Source organism: Oncorhynchus mykiss, chromosome 20, assembly GCF_013265735.2.
Source record: "Oncorhynchus mykiss isolate Arlee chromosome 20, USDA_OmykA_1.1, whole genome shotgun sequence".
Taxonomy (NCBI): domain Eukaryota; kingdom Metazoa; phylum Chordata; class Actinopteri; order Salmoniformes; family Salmonidae; genus Oncorhynchus; species Oncorhynchus mykiss.
The window spans coordinates 36349015-36367208 of record NC_048584.1 but is presented as its reverse complement, the minus strand read 5'-3'; the positions used below and the strand labels follow the sequence as shown (position 1 = coordinate 36367208).

Below are 18194 nucleotides of genomic sequence, written 5' to 3'. Positions count from 1 at the left end.
GGAAAGGGGGGAGTGACCTGTAGGATTCAGCCTTACTGTATTAGACTGGTAGTACTGTATTAGGCTGGTAGTACTGTATTAGGCTGGTAGTACGTATTAGGCTGGTAGTACTGTAGTAGGCTGGTAGTACTGTAGTAGTAGGCTGGTAGTACTGTAGTAGGTGACTGACTGGATGTCTCCCAAATGGCACCATGTTTCCTCTATAGTGCACTTCTGTTCACCAGAGCCCATAGGGAATCAACCAACCCAATGCAGCTGTTTTCTTATTGTCTGGATACGTAGAGCTACACTAATCATACAACAATTACTCTGACATATCCTAACCTAGAGAGAGCATTTATTTTTACACGGAAAGTCTACTGTGTGGTGTGTGTGTGACCAGGTCTGCCAGGCAACACAGGGCGCTGGGGCAGCAGGTCACCCTAACGATTCAAGTGTTGGGCCACTAACCGAAAGGTTTCTAGTTCGAATCACCAAGCTGATTAGCTGAAAAATGTGCAGATATGAGCTTGAGCAAGGCACCAGGGTCGCTGTCAATAATGGCTGATCACTGGCCGTGACCCCACTCTCTCAGGGAGTGCACTTGTACAAAAATAAGCACCCCCTATTTGACCTCTGATGATGCATGTCAACAGACATAATAATGATTATCATAACCCCTTACATAACGTCGCCTCTCCACAGTGTTTTGTGTGTAAGGCTGTATGTGCTAGACTTTGGGTTTTTCTCAAAATAACCCTTCAGGCTCCTGAGGGGCCCTTAAATGGAAACTGTCTCTCAAAATAACCCTTCAGGCTCCTGAGGGGCCCTCATATGGAAACTGTCTCTCAAAATAACCCTTCAGGCTCCTGAGGGGCCCTCATATGGAAACTGTCTCTCAAAATAACCCTTCAGGCTCCTGAGGGGCCCTCATATGGAAACTGTCTCTCAAAATAACCCTTCAGGCTCCTGAGGGGCCCTGATATGGAAACTGTCCCGTTTTAACTGGAGCTGCCACCTCACACAGAGTTTCATAAGAGTCAGAATCACATCCCATATCAACTATCATTCAATAGACATAAACAAGGAAGTACAGTGCCTTCGGAAAGTATTCAGACCCCTTGTTTTTCCACACTTTGTTACGTTATAGCCATATTCTAAAATGTATTAAATGTGGGGGGGTTTTCCCCAGCAATCTACACACAATACCCCAAGACAAAGCGAAAACAGGTTTTTAGAAATTGTACCAACTGTATTAAAAATAGAGAAGATAACTTATGTAAATAAGGTTTCAGACCCTTTGCTATGAGACTCGAAATTGAGCTCAGGTACATCCTGTTTCCATTGATCATCCTTGAGATGTTTCTACAACTTCATTGGAGTTGTCATGGCGTGGCCCTTCTGGGTGTATATTGTGGCCCTCCCACCACAGGTTTTTACAAAGGTCATAAATCCCGGGTAGAAACTCTCTGCCAAGGAGTATTGAGGGACAGAGCCTATGGAGAACAAAGACATTCTTCTTGCCCAAAACGCCCAATCCCCAAAATTGGAGAATTAAACTATATTTATATTTTTGAGAATGTGGGTATTGTCCGTGGGTATTTTTAAAGAACAATCCTGTCAAATTGGTTTCATTTGGTGATCTCACGAAGGACAGGAAACACACATTACTGTGTCTTTGTTTGTGTACACTTCTCAATTACTAGTTTTGCATGTGATGGTTGTTTAAACTATATGATTGAATATGAATCTATTTGTGAGAAGATTTGATGTTGGCCTTCTAAACAAGATACTTGTTTAGACAAAGTTTTAACTAGTCAGTGGCCACACCCCCATGAGCCCAGACATCACAGCAGGCGTCATGGAACAGACCATTCTTCCACAGAGAATGAAACCACCCGTGAGCCCAGACATCACAGCAGGCGTCATGGAACAGACGATTCTTCCACAGAGTATGAAACCAACCGTGAGCCCAGACATCACAGCAGGCGTCATGGAACAGACCATTCTTCCACAGAGTATGAAACCAACCATGAGCCCAGACATCACAGCAGGCCTCATGGAACAGACCATTCTTCCACAGAGAATAAAACCACCCGTGACAAAAGGACTAGACCAGAGAATGTGGAGCTGTCGCTACATGTTGAATTGGTTGGCAACGCTACAAAAGGACTAGACCAGAGAATGTGGAGCTGTCGCTACATGTTGAATTGGTTGGCAACGCTACAAAAGGACTAGACCAGAGAATGTGGAGATCATTCCCTTGTTGAAATGGCTAAGAAATCTACAAATTAAAGAACAATTATTCAGGCTGCAGCTGTTTTTAAACACTTTAGTCTGGTAAACACATCCGGTCTAAGAACATTTCCGAATGGTACTCTGAAGTATCCATTATAACAACCTGCACCTCAGACAGAGGCTTTCTGTCGACTGACTATCCAGCAGACGGACCGGCGTCCACAGAGAGGGACAACAAAGGCATACACTCGTAAATATGTACATTTTAAATGTATTTTCGAATGAGCGGTTGTTCATGTTTAATGTATAGGCATTTCCATGAGTGTAGTGTAGTCAACTGTATGTACTTGAATCCACTCTCAGTTTCCTGTTCTTGGGCGGTCCCCACCCCCTTTTTTTTGTCTACCAAGCCGTCATCACGGTTTCGGCCGCTAGGGACTTTTTTTTTGTATCATGTAGTAACCAATGTATAACATTTTTTTTGTGTGTGTGTTTTATGTAAACCTGTGATTGATTAAGTTAGTTAGTAAATAAATAATTTGTATATTGCTGAGTCATGATTCTATACTAGGGTTCGTGCAGATATCCAAGGATTTGCGACGTTCAGTAATGAGACTGATGAGGTAATAATACATTAAGTGACTGTAATCGATAAGATATGAAAATATCTGAAGAGTTATATTCGGAAATTGACACTATATAAACAATACTTTTCTGTGGTGCCCCGACTTCCTAGTTATAGTTACATGATTAGTTAAATTGTGTAATTAAATTATACAGAGAATCGATTTGATAATATAAAGTCTTCACATTTAATGATATCAAACACTACAACAGGGTCCATCTGTGGTAAATGAAATTGATTGGACATGATTTGGAAAGGCACACACCTGTCTATATAAGGTCCCATAGTTGACAGTGCATGTCAGAGCAAAAACCAAGCCATGAGGTCGAAGGAATTGTCCGTAAAGCTCAGAGACAGGATTGTGTCGAGGCACAGATCTGGGGAAGTGTACCAAAACATTTCTGCAGCATTGAAGGTCCTGAAGAACACCGTGGCCTCCATCATTCTTAGGCGGAAGAAGTTTGAAGCCACCAAGACTCTTCCTAGAGCTGGCTGCCCGGCCAAACTGAGCAATCGATGGAGGAGGAGTGCTGCCAAGATGGAGGAGGAGTGCTGCCAAGATGGAGGAGGAGTGCTGCCAAGATGGAGGAGGAGGAGTGCCAAGATAACAGGAGGAGGAGGAAGATGGAGGAGGAGTGCTGCCAAGATAAGAGGAGGAGTGCCAAGATAAGAGGAGGAGGAAGATGGAGGAGGAGTGCCAAGATGGCTGCGAGGTGGCTTCAATAGAACTGTTGTGATTAGAGTTGTTGATGTTTTAAATAAGTAGATGAATTGGCAAATATGACTCTATTCGCTAACAGGACAGTGTGCCTGACTGTATTGAGTGAGTCAACGTATTGTAGATGTGTTTGTCCTGGTTAAATTAGAGGAGTCCAGCTGAGCTCTTGTATGTTATTGCGTGTGAGTGTACGTGTGCGTGCACGTGCATGTGTGTGAGTGCGTGCATGCGTTTATGGACACATACTGTAGCCATGTGTTTGTGTGAACCTTCCTCAGGGTGTCAGCACAAACTACACTATGTCCAATCCAATTACACAATGTCAAGTCAGAGACAGACCGATCCAAACCCAACCAGACAGTTGAGGGAGCACAGAGAGGCCGGAACGACACCTAGAGGGATGCGTTATGGGTACAGGTCGTGAGGAGGGCGGTTGCCAGGGGTGACAGTTTGACTGGTGGACTGACTCTTGATGTGGAGGAAAAGCATTAAATGCCACCTGTGATTTGCCAGCTGCCATTGGTATCCATTATTACGATGTGATACAGCCCATTATTACGATGCGATACAGCCCATTATTACGATGCGATACAGCCCATTATTACGATGTGATACAGCCCATTATTACGATGCGATACAGCCCATTATTACGATGCGATACAGCCCATTATTACGATACGATACAGCCCATTATTACGATGCGATACAGCCCATTATTACGATACGATACAGTCCATTATTACGATGCGATACAGCCCATTATTGCGATGCGATACAGCCCATTATTACGATACGATACAGCCCATTATTACGATGTGATACAGCCCATTATTACGATGCGATACAGTCCATTATTACGATGTGATACAGCCCATTATTACGATGTGATACAGCCCATTATTACGATACGATACAGCCCATTATTACGATGTGATACAGCCCATTATTACGATGCGATACAGTCCATTATTACGATACGATACAGTCCATTATTACGATGCGATACAGCCCATTATTACGATGTGATACAGTCCATTATTACGATACGATACAGTCCATTATTACGATGTGATACAGCCCATTATTACGATACGATACAGCCCATTATTACGATGTGATACAGCCCATTATTACGATACGATACAGCCCATTATTACGATACGATACAGCCCATTATTACGATACGATACAGTCCATTATTACGATGCGATACAGTCCATTATTACGATGCGATACAGTCCATTATTACGATACGATACAGTCCATTATTACGATGCGATACAGTCCATTATTACAATACGATACAGTCCATTATTACGATGCGATACAGCCCATTATTACAATGCGATACAGTCCATTATTATGATACGATACAGTCCATTATTACGATGCGATACAGTCCATTATTACGATACGATACAGTCCATTATTACGATGCGATACAGTCCATTATTACGATGCAAATCTAATTTTATTTGTCACATACACGTGGTTAGCAGATGTTAATGGTCACATACACGTGGTTAGCAGATGATAATGGTCACATACACGTGGTTAGCAGATGTTAATGGTCACATACACATGGTTAGCAGATGTTAATGGTCACATACACGTGGTTAGCAGATGTTAATGTGAGTGTAGTGAAATGCTTGTGCTTCTAGTTCCGACCGTGCAGTAATATCTAACAAGTAATCTAACAATTTCACAACTACCTCATGCACACAAGTGTAAAGGAATGAGTAATGCAAATGTTACATTTGTGCTGCTCTCATTGACCAAAAGTAAAGCGTGGCTTTTCTGCCATTAATGACTGTAGTTATCAGGACCTCGTATTGAGCAGACACACAGTACACTGTTGCTTCCAGACATGGTAAGGCTCTGAGCACATACTGAAGCTTCATCATAATACTCACAGGTTTAGTGTGCTAGTGTGTGTCTTTGTTTGCATGTATCCGTGTGTGTGTGTGTGTGTGTGTGTGTGTGTGTGTGTGTGTGTGTGTGTGCGCGCGCGCTGCTGTCACTATGTAGCTGTCTGTGCTGTGCAGTATGAGTCATTCTCACTGGGTGAGATCCAGTGGGGATTTCATCATCACTACTGTAACTTAACCCTTAGATGGTCATGGATTTAGTTTGATTTCTATGCAAACACATTATTGTCATCTTCACGTACACACACACACACACACACACACACACACACTCGCGTGTCATTCTGTGGTGATAGCATAACGTCTGTGGGGTGATAGGTTAACATTGGATCTGGTCTCCGGAATCCTGGCCTTTGAGAGACACACACACACACACACACACACAGCCTAGGAATCCTGCCCGTTGACCCCACCTACGTGTCTGATGAGAAAATACAGCTGGGTCATGTGAAGTCTCATTACATCTCTGCCACTAAGCACATTAGTGTCTGTGTCTGTGTGTCTGTATGTGCACACCAGAATTTGACGTAATGCCAATATGCCATCGTAGTCAACAACGTAAGAAGATTTCAAGTACTTAGCTAAATGTTCCAGAATCAGCACTTGAAAAGGTCCAGTGTGACGGTTGAAGTGTGTGAGTGTGGTGGCGTGAGTGATTTGTGATGCAAGGATAAGAGCTGTGTCTGGTGAGGTCTCTAGGGACAGGTATGGAAGCAGCCATCACTCCCTTAGAAGTCAGGGGGCCCATCAGTCTCTAGGGACAGGTATGGACGCAGCCATCACTCCCTTAGGAGTCAGGGGGCCCATCAGTCTCTAGGGACAGGTATGGACGCAGCCATCACTCCCTTAGGAGTCAGGGGGCCCATCAGTCTCTAGGGACAGGTATGGACGCAGCCATCACTCTCTTAGGAGTCAGGGGGCCCATCAGCGTTGCCTCAGTTGCTTCACACGTCTGCCCACCTCCCTCACCACCCTATTCCCCGTTATAGTGCACTACTTTGGACCAGGGCCCATAGGGGAATAAGACATGTTCACTCACTCAGTGTTAAAGTTTAATCTGCTCCCTGCTGGATGACAGATGGAGAGTTCATCTTCCGCATGTTTCCTCCTGAAGCATACAGATCCCCGTTAGTATCCTCTTATTCGTCTGTCTGTGTGTCTGTCTGTGTGTGTCTCACTTTCTGTGTGTCTGTCTGTGTGTGTCTCACTTTCTGTGTGTCTGTCTGTGTGTGTCTCACTTTCTGTGTGTCTGTCTGTGTCTCTCTCTCTATTAAATTCATGGGTCTTTTTTGGCATGGGAAACATATTACACATTGCCAAAGCAAGTGAAGTAGATAATAAACAAAAGTTAAATAAACAATATAAATGAACAGTAATCATTACACTCACGAAAGTTCCAAAATAATAAAGACATTTCAAATGTCATTATGTGAAAAATAGTTAAAGTACAAAAGGGAAAATAAACAAACATAAATATGGGTTGTATTTACAATAGCGTTTCTTCTTCAATGGCCCTTTTCTTGCCCTTATTGCCCTTTTCTTGTGGCAACAAGTCACACATCTTGCTGCGGTGATGGCACACTGTGGTATTTCACCCAGCAGATATGAGAGTTTATTAAAATTGGGTTTGTTTTCAAATTCTTTGTGGGTCTGTGTAATGAGGGAAAAATGTGTCTCTAATATGGTCATACATTTATTTGGCAGGAGGTTAGGAAGTGCAGCACAGTTTCCACAGCCTGTCCTCTCTCTCTCCCTCTCATGTAGAATGATCATGACAGCTGTACAAGGCCTAGATACATTCAGAGTAGAATAAGAGAGATGGTATTAACATCATTTGATGTTGTTGGCAGGAATCGACTACAAGACGACTACGATACTCCTAGATGGAAGAAGAGTCAAGCTGCAGCTCTGGTGAGTGAAGTCACTGTACATACACACGTTACCCTGCTAAACTCATCCCATTTCCACCTCAGGGATATTGAAATGTAAAATGTGACTCTGGATGAAATAGGGTTCCATTTGGAACGCATAGGGTTCCATTTGGAACGCATAGGGTTCCATTTGGAAGCAATAGGGTTCCATTTGGAACGCATAGGGTTCCATTTGGAAGCATAGGGTTCCATTTGGAACGCATAGGGTTCCATTTGGAAGCAATAGGGTTCCATTTGGAACGCATAGGGTTCCATTTGGAACGCTTAGGGTTCCATTTGGAACGCTTAGGGTTCCATTTGGAACGCATAGGGTTCCATTTGGAAGCCATAGGGTTCCATTTGGAAGCCATAGGGTTCCATCCTAGTTCCCGTTTGTGTCCCAACTGGGATCCTATTCCCTACATAGTGCACTACTTTTGACCAGGTCCCCATGCGGCTGTATGTAGGGGATAGAGGGCCGTTTGGTACACAGACCCTCGTCTTATCATCTATTTGATAAGTACGGGGGGGGGCTGTGTACCAAACAGTACCCCGACTGTATCATGTTGATCAGATTAGGAGAAGAATAGAGTATTGTCCTGAAGGTCAGCGAGAGGCGGACCTTGTTATAAGGAGAATCGTAAAGGCAGAGATGAGTTCTGTACAGAGGCTCAATAAGAAACATGCAAGTCTGATTACAGTAAGGGGGATTGTAGCCATATTTGTCAATAGGGATGAGGGAAGGACACACACACACTCTGTGGTCCCCATTGTGTGCTATCCCCGCCTCTCCACTCTACTCCTGACCCCTACCCTGAGAGCAGTATTTTTATTTTTAGAGGGTTTTGCTTTTAGTCGAGTCAATATTGAATTATTAATCTGGAAATTTAGTTTGATGTCTAAGAGGATGAGATTATTTTATGCTTTAACAGAGGGGGTGTTAGAAATGCTCTTTATCCTCCTCCCTATGGCTACGTGCTAATCGCAGCTGGCTAGCGTGACATTGGGGAAACAGTGGTAAAATGGGGCCAAGAGACAGAAGCTATTTTTCATTCTTTATTTATTTGTCAAATTATTTAACCTTTATTTAACCAGGTAGGCTAGTTGAGAACAAGTTCTCATTTACAACTGTGACCTGGCCAAGATAAAGCAAAGCAGTGCGACACATACAACCACACAGAGTTACATGTGGAACAAACATACAGTCAATAATACAGTAGAAAAAGTGTATTTACAGTGTGTGCAAATGAGGTACGGGAGGTAAGGCAATAAATAGGCCATGGTGGCGAAGTAATTACAATATAGCAATTAAACACTGGAGTGATAGATGTGCTGAAGATGAGTGTGTAAGTAGAGATACTGGGGTGCAAAGGAGCAAGATAAATAAATACAGTATGGGGATGAGGTAGTTGGATGGGCTATTTACAGATGGGCTATGTACAGGTGCGGTAATCTGTGAGCTGCTCTGACTGCTGGTGCTTAAAGCTAGTGAGGGAGATATGAGTCTCCAGCTTCAGTGATTTTTGCAGTTCGTTCCAGTCATTGGCAGCAGAGAGCTGGAAGGAAAGTCGGCCAAAAGAGGAATTGGCTTTGGGGGTGACAAGTGAGATATACCTGCTGGAGCGCGTGCTGCTATTGTGACCAGTGAGGCGGGCTTTACCTAGCGAAGACTTGTAGATGACCTTGAGCCAGTGGGTTTGGCGATGAGTATGAAGCGAGGGCCAGCAAACGAGAGCCTACAGGTCGCAGTTGTGGGTAGTATATGGGGCTTTGGTGACAAAACGGATGGCACTGTGATAGACTGCATCCAATTTGTTGAGTAGAGTGTTGGAGGCTATTTTGTAAATGACATCGCCGAAGTCGACGATCGGTAGGATGGTCAGTTTTACGAGGGTATGTTTGCCTGCATGAGTGAAGAATGTCCAATTAATTTTGGACTGGAGATGCTTAATGTGAGTCTGGAAGGAGAGTTTACAGTCTAGCCAGACACCTAGGTATTTGTAGTTGTCCACATATTCCAAGTCAGAACCGTCCAGAGTAGTGATGCTGGACGTGCGGGCAGGTGCGGGATAGGGTTATTGTGGTTATCCCTAGGTTCAGGTTAGTGGTCACAAGATCATCAGACTTTAAACAGCCATCACTAACACAGAGAGGCTGCTGCCTACATACAGACTTGAAATCATTGGCTACTTTAATAAATAGATCACTAGTCACTTTAATAATGTTTACATGTCTTGCATTACTCATCTCATATGTGTATACTGTATTTTATACCATCTATTGCATCTTGCCTCGGCCATTGCTCATCTATATATTTATATATTCTTATTCCCATACTTAGATTTGTGTGTATTAGGTAGTTGTTGAATTGTTAGATTACATGTTCGATATTGCTGCACTGTCGGAACTAGAAGCACAAGCATTTCGCTACACCCGCAATAATATCTGCTAACCATGTGTACGTGACTAATACAATTTGATTTGATTTTAACCACAATAACCCTAATCCTAGGGATAACCACTAGCCCTAGGGATAACCACTAGTCCTAGGAATAACCAATAACCCTAACCCTAGAGATAACCACAATAAGCATAACCCTAGGGATAACCAATAACCGTATCCCTAGGAATAACCCTAACCCTGGGGATAACCACTAGCCCCAGGGATAACCAATAACACTAACCCTAGAGAGAACCACAATAAGCATAACCCTAGGGATAATCAATAGCCCTAACCATAGGGATAACCACAATAACCCTATCCCTAGGGATAACCACTAGCCCTAGGGATAACTACAATAAGCCTAACCCTAGGGATAACCACAATAAGCCTAACCCTAGGTATAACCACAATAAGCCTAACCCTAGGGATAACCACAATAAGCCTAACCCTAGGGATAACCACAATAAGCCTAACTCTAGGGATAACCACCAACCCTAACTCCAGGGATAACCACCAACCCTAACCCCAGGGATAACCACCAACCCTAACCCCAGGGATAACCACCAACCCTAACCCTAGGGATAACCACCAACCCTAACCCTAGGGATAACCACCAACCCTAACCCCAGGGATAACCACCAACCCTAACCCCAGGGATAACCACCAACCCTAACCCCAGGGATAACCACCAACCCTAACCCCAGGGATAACCACCAACCCTAACCCCAGGGATAACCACCAACCTTAACCCTAGGGATAACCACCAACCCTAACCCTAGGGATAACCACCAACCCTAACCCCAGGGATAACCACCAACCCTAGCCCTAGGGATAACCACCAACCCTAACCCCAGGGATAACCACCAACCCTAACCCTAGGGATAACCACCAACCCTAACCCTAGGGATAACCACCAACCCTAACCCCAGGGATAACCACCAACCCTAACCCCAGGGATAACCACCAACCCTAACCCCAGGGATAACCACCAACCCTAACCCCAGGGATAACCACCAACCCTAACCCCAGGGATAACCACCAACCCTAACCCTAGGGATAACCACCAACCCTAACCCCAGGGATAACCACCAACCCTAACCCCAGGGATAACCACCAACCCTAACCCCAGGGATAACCACCAACCCTAACCCCAGGGATAACCACCAACCCTAACCCTAGGGATAACCACCAACCCTAACCCCAGGGATAACCACCAACCCTAACCCTAGGGATAACCACCAACCCTAACCCCAGGGATAACCACCAACCCTAACCCCAGGGATAACCACCAACCCTAACCCCAGGGATAACCACCAACCCTAATCCCAGGGATAACCACCAACCCTAACCCTAGGGATAACCACCAACCCTAACCCTAGGGATAACCATCAACCCTAACCCTAGGGATAACCACCAACCCTAACCCTAGGGATAACCACCAACCCTAGGGATAACCACCAATGCTAACCCTAGGGATAACCACCAACCCTAACCCTAGGGATAACCACCAACCCTAACCCTAGGGATAACCACCAACCCCAGGGATAACCACCAACCCTAACCCCAGGGATAACCACCAACCCTAACCCTAGGGATAACCACCAACCCTAACCCCAGGGATAACCACAATAAGCTGATTGCAAAGCTGCAGCTTGTGAGAAGGAAGGAGAATATGAGTATTTAAACAGTGGAAGGTTATTATCCTATATTTGTATTTCTTTCCCCTATAAAACATCTTCTCCCTCCATAGTAGACTGTTGTGTAACTAATCTCATCCCCAGGCTCAATCTCAGAAGAGCTGGCTGGTGGATGAGATCTTTATGTACCAGATGGTTTATAGTGTCACTATATTAAATCATATCAAGAAACAATGCGCGTGACGATGCACTCTCTCATCGAATTAAAAACACAGCTGGATTTCAAATCTAATAGTCAGAAGTCTAGGCCTAAGGCCGACGCGCGAGCCAACCCAAACACTGCTCTGGCATCCAGGTCTGGAGAATGCAGTCTGGAAACATGCTATTGCTCTCGCTCTGCTCTCTCACTACCCTCCCAGATTGCATTATTTTAAATGCAGGCTTAAAATACCAGTGTCTTTAATCCTCTCTTTGTAAGACCAATTATGTGGAATGTATAAATTGTCTGAATTTCACAGACTAATATACGACACATTTGAGAAGTAATTAGTGTTGCTAAACATAGATAATCATCGGTGATGGTCTGACAAGTGATTGGTTGGTTGTTGGCCAACAGCAATAGACGGGTCGTTTCAATTAAGTGTTTTTTTTTTTTAAATAAATATTTTAAATAGAAATTGTTCACAAATATAGATTTTGTTAAATGAAGAGTACTTTAATATACAGGTCCTACATCCTGTTGAAAGCCTACATCCTGTTGAAAGCCTACATCCTGTTGAAAGCCTACATCCCGTTTGAAAGCCTACATCCTGTTGAAAGCCTACATCCAGTTGAAAGCCTACATCCTGTTGAAAGTCTACATCCTGTTGAAAGCCTACATCCCGTTTGAAAGCCTACATCCTGTTGAAAGCCTACATCTTGTTGAAAGCCTACATCCTGTTGAAAGCCTACATCCCGTTTGAAAGCCTACATCCCGTTTGAAAGCCTACATCCTGTTGAAAGCCTACATCCCGTTGAAAGCCTACATCCTGTTGAAAGCCTACATCCCGTTGAAAGCCTACATCCTGTTGAAAGTCTACATCCTGTTGAAAGCCTACATCCTGTTGAACGCCTACATCCTGTTGAAATCCTACATCCTGTTGAAAGCCTACATCCCGTTTGAAAGCCTACATCCTGTTGAAAGCCTACATCCTGTTGAAAGCCTACATCCTGTTGAAAGTCTACATCCTGTTGAAAGCCTACATCTCGTTGAACTTTTTTCACATTTTGTTGCGTTACGAATTCAAATAGTTTTAATTGTACTTTTTGGTCTTTGATCTATACAAAATACTCTAATGTCAAAGTGAAAAAGGTTTTACAAATGAATAACAATTAAATAACTAAAATATATAGTTGTTGCATAAATATTCACCCTCTTTCTTTAGACACTCCTAAAATAGTTCAAAAGTCAAATTTCGCTCAACAAAATCACATGATAAGTTACATAGGCCCATTCTGTGTGATATAATAGGGGTTGACATGATTTTTTAAAATGACTACTCCTTCCTCTGTCCCCCATACACCCAACATCTATAGGGTCCCTCAGTCAACTATTGAATTTCAGACAGATATAACTACAAAGACCAGGGAGCTTTGCGAAAGCCTCATAAAGAAAAGCAGTGATTGGTAGATGGGTAACAATAACAAATCAAATATTGAATACCTATTTAAGCATGGTCAAGTTAATAATGATGCCGTAGATGATGTATTAAACCACCAACACACAAAGTTGTCCTTCTGAACTGAGCTGCAGGACAGGAAGGAAACTGGGATGGCAACATTGAGGCCCTTGGTCATTTTGAAACAGCTACAGAGTTCAATGGCCGTGATGGGAGAAAACTGAGGATGGATCAACAACATTGTAGTGACTCCACAATAATGACCTGAATGACAGAGTCAAAATAATACAAATATACAGAATAAAAATATTCTAAAACAGGGCGTATGTATGCAACAAGGCAGTAAAGTAATCAGTGATGTGCAGGTTGACTCATAACCCACAGTCCCAGTTTAAGGTCATTAACTATTGTGTGGATGAAGGGCTGGTGGGTGGTGTGGGGAGTGAATAAAGAGAAAATAATACATTTTTTGAAATCCAGTATTGTATTATTCTTGTGCAATTTATATCTATAGGCTACATTGAGGTTTTTCTTTCATACTTTTTTGTTTATCTGGCATTATTGCGTAAGCTTTAGGGCCTAACTTTGTGTCCCAAATAGTCTACACACCAGTTAGACTATTTAATGTTGATCCACTGAGACATAAAGGACAATGTCAGAGTTTAATTCAATAAGAGAAAAGCTGCGAAATGAAAGTTGAAAATACAGTGCCTTGCGAAAGTATTCGGCCCCCTTGAACTTTGCGACCTTTTGCCACATTTCAGGCTTCAAACATAAAGATATAAAACTGTATTTTTTTGTGAAGAATCAACAACAAGTGGGACACAATCATGAAGTGGAACGACATTTATTGGATATTTCAAACTTTTTTAACAAATCAAAAACTGAAAAATTGTGCGTGCAAAATTATTCAGCCCCTTTACTTTCAGTGCAGCAAACTCTCTCCAGAAGTTCAGTGAGGATCTCTGAATGATCCAATGTTGACCTAAATAACTAATGATGATAAATACAATCCACCTATGTGTAATCAAGTCTCCGTATAAATGCACCTGCACTGTGATAGTCTCAGATGTCCGTTAAAAGTGCAGAGAGCATCATGAAGAACAAGGAACACACTAGGCAGGTCCGAGATACTGTTGTGAAGAAGTTTAAAGCCGGATTTGGATACAAAAAGATTTCCCAAGCTTTAAACATCCCAAGGAGCACTGTGCAAGCGATAATATTGAAATGGAAGGAGTATCAGACCACTGCAAATCTACCAAGACCTGGCCGTCCCTCTAAACTTTCAGCTCATACAAGGAGAAGACTGATCAGAGATGCAGCCAAGAGGCCCATGATCACTCTGGATGAACTGCAGAGATCTACAGCTGAGGTGGGAGACTCTGTCCATAGGACAACAATCAGTCGTATATTGCACAAATCTGGCCTTTATGGAAGAGTGGCAAGAAGAAAGTCATTTCTTAAAGATATCCATAAAAAGTGTCGTTTAAAGTTTGCCACAAGCCACCTGGGAGACACACCAAACATGTGGAAGAAGGTGCTCTGGTTAGATGAAACCAAAATTGAACTTTTTGGCAACAATGCAAAACGTTATGTTTGGCGTAAAAGCAACACAGCTCATCACCCTGAACATACCATCCCCACTGTCAAACATGGTGGTGGCAGCATCATGGTTTGGGCCTGCTTTTCTTCAGCAGGGACAGGGAAGATGGTTAAATTGATGGGAAGATGGATGGAGCCAAATACAGGACCATTCTGGAAGAAAACCTGATGGAGTCTGCAAAAGACCTGAGACTGGGACGGAGATTTGTCTTCCAACAAGACAATGATCCAAAACATAAAGCAAAATCTACAATGGAATGGTTCAAAAATAAACATATCCAGGTGTTAGAATGGCCAAGTCAAAGTCCAGACCTGAATCCAATCGAGAATCTGTGGAAAGAACTGAAAACTGCTGTTCACAAATGCTCTCCATCCAACCTCACTGAGCTCGAGCTGTTTTGCAAGGAGGAATGGGAAAAAATGTCACTCTCGATGTGCAAAACTGATAGAGACATACCCCAAGCGACTTACAGCTGTAATCGCAGCAAAAGGTGGCGCTACAAAGTATTAACTTAAGGGGGCTGAATAATTTTGCACGCCCAATTTTTCAGTTTTTGATTTGTTAAAAAAGTTTGAAATATCCAATAAATGTCGTTCCACTTCATGATTGTGTCCCACTTGTTGTTGATTCTTCACAAAAAATACAGTTTTATATCTTTAACTTTGAAGCCTGAAATGTGGCAAAAGGTCGCAAAGTTCAAGGGGGCCGAATACTTTCGCAAGGCACTGTATCTAATCAAGGTATTCTAGTGTTTTAGTTTTCATTAATCTAAACATTTACAATGTTTCTTCCACTTTGACTTTACAGAGGATTTTGTATAGATCGTTGACAAAAGAAAATACGATTAAATACATTTCAATCCCACTTTGTGACGCAACAAAATGTTTAAACATGTCAAGGGGGTGTAGGCTTTCCACAGGCATTGTAGACCACACGGAGAATTAAATCATGCTAATAATTCCCTCCGTCAATCCTGTGTCACTTCTAGAAAGATTTCAACCCACTTGATCCAAACATTTCTCCATGTTTCACCATCGATGTAAAGGCATTAGTTATTGTTATTGTTGCTTTGACAAAGTAATTTCAGAAGATTATGATTTATTTAATGTGATTAGTGATTCATTCAGTGTCCCTCATTTTAAAGTCAACACTTATGTGGAACTGAACTCTCAATTTAATATGGTGTTACTTCCTGCTTTTATATATTTTTTTTAAAGAAACACTGGTCAGATCATAGTGTAAAAGCCAGAGCGCTGGTTCTACTCTTTTTGGTCGTTTTGTGGTGTTTTGTGGGAAAATGAGCGGGTCGAGCAAAACACATCAACGCTGTTACCAATGTTTTAGTTATTAAATGTTTTGGGGAAATATTCATTCAATTTGCACACACGCTTCCATTTCCCAGGTCACAAGGAGATTTATGGATGATTTTAAAATGCAATCATCAACCCTGGTACGGTCAACCATAGTCACTTGTTTTTTTATGAAGTTGAATATGTGCTTTTTAATGACAGAATGTTACAATTTGTTGAAATCAAATGTTTTTTTTTTTTTTTTTTTTTTTTTTTTTTTTTTTTTACCAAGTTACACTTTTGAAAAGGCACAGAATTTGTGGAACGACCCAGATGCCCTGAATAAGGTTGTCTGACCTGCTGACCCTTTAACCCCTGACCTCTAACCTTTTGTGTGTTGTTTCAGGGACACATCTGGCCAGGGGCGCTTCTGCACCATCTTCCGCTCCTACTCCAGAGGAGCACAGGTGTGTGTGTGTGTGTGTGTGTGTGATTGTGTTTGAGTGTGCACCTTTGCCAAAGAGAGTGTGTTTAGCATTTTTCAGTACTTTGTTTGATTAATGGGTCAGTCTACACAATCAGAAAACAAATGCCATAGTGTTTACAGCAGGGGAATGCTGCTGCTGTTGAACACTGCACAGTCAATTTATAAAACATGTTTTACTGCTCAGTAAACCCTCATGTATAGAACATGTACTTACTGCACAGTAAATCTATAAAACATGTTTTACTGCTCAAGTAAACCCTCATGTATAAAACATGTACTTACTGCACAGTAAACCCTCATGTATAAAACATGTACTTACTGCACAGTAAACCCTCATGTATAAAACATGTACTTACTGCACAGTAAACCTATAAAACATGTACTTACTGCACAGTAAACCCTCATATATAAAACATGTACTTACTGCACAGTAAACCCTCATGTATGAAACATGTACTTACTGCACAGTAAACCCTCATGTATAGAACATGTACTTACTGCACAGTAAATCTATAAAACATGTACTTACTGCACAGTAAACCCTCATGTATAGAACATGTACTTACTGCACAGTAAACCTATAAAACATCTACTTACTGCACAGTAAACCCTCATGTATAGAACATGTACTTACTGCACAGTAAACCCTCATGTATAGAACATGTACTTACTGCACAGTAAATCCTAATGTATAAAACATGTACTTACTGCACAGTAAACCCTCATGTATAAAACATGTACTTACTGCACAGTAAATCCTAATGTATAAAACATGTACTTACTGCACAGTAAACCCTAATGTAAAAAACATGTACTTACTGCACAGTAAATCCTGATCTATAAAACATGTACTTACTGCACAGTAAACCCTCATGTATAAAACATGTTTTACTGCACAGTAAATCTATAAAACATGTACTTACTGCACAGTAAATCTATAAAACATGTACTTACTGCACAGTAAACCCTCATGTATAAAACATGTACTTACTGCACAGTAAACCCTCATGTATAAAACATGTACTTACTGCACAGTAAACCCTCATGTATAGAACATGTACTTACTGCACAGTAAACCCTCATGTATAAAACATGTACTTACTGCACAGTAAACCCTCATGTATAAAACATGTACTTACTGCACAGTAAACCCTCATGTATAAAACATGTACTTACTGCTCAGTAAACCCTCATGTATAGAACATGTACTTACTGCACAGTAAATCCTCATGTATAGAACATGTACTTACTGCTCAGTAAACCCTCATGTATAGAACATGTACTTACTGCTCAGTAAACCCTCATGTATAGAACATGTACTTACTGCTCAGTAAACCCTCATGTATAGAACATGTACTTACTGCACAGTAAATCTATAAAACATGTACTTACTGCACAGTAAACCCTCATGTATAAAACATGTACTTACTGCACAGTAAACCCTCATGTATAGAACATGTACTTACTGCACAGTAAACCCTCATGTATAAAACATGTACTTACTGCACAGTAAACCCTCATGTATAGAACATGTACTTACTGCACAGTAAATCCTCATGTATAGAACATGTACTTACTGCACAGTAAATCCTCATGTATAGAGCATGTACTTACTGCTCAGTAAACCCTCATGTATAAAACATGTACTTACTGCACAGTAAACCCTCATGTATAGAACA

At 42.0% G+C, this 18194-nt stretch overlaps 1 protein-coding gene across 3 annotated transcripts in view; it reads left to right on the top strand.

The window, feature by feature from the left end:
* The window catches only part of LOC110499433 (ras-related protein Rab-40B), a 43419-nt gene that overhangs the window by 20464 nt on the left and 4761 nt on the right, over nt 1-18194 (top strand). For all 3 annotated transcript variants that reach the window (XM_036956293.1, XM_036956292.1, XM_036956291.1), the window contains 2 exons: nt 7339-7399; nt 16435-16495. In XM_036956293.1, coding sequence (XP_036812188.1) covers nt 7339-7399; nt 16435-16495 — 122 coding nt within the window. The remainder of the gene's footprint in view (nt 1-7338; nt 7400-16434; nt 16496-18194) is intronic.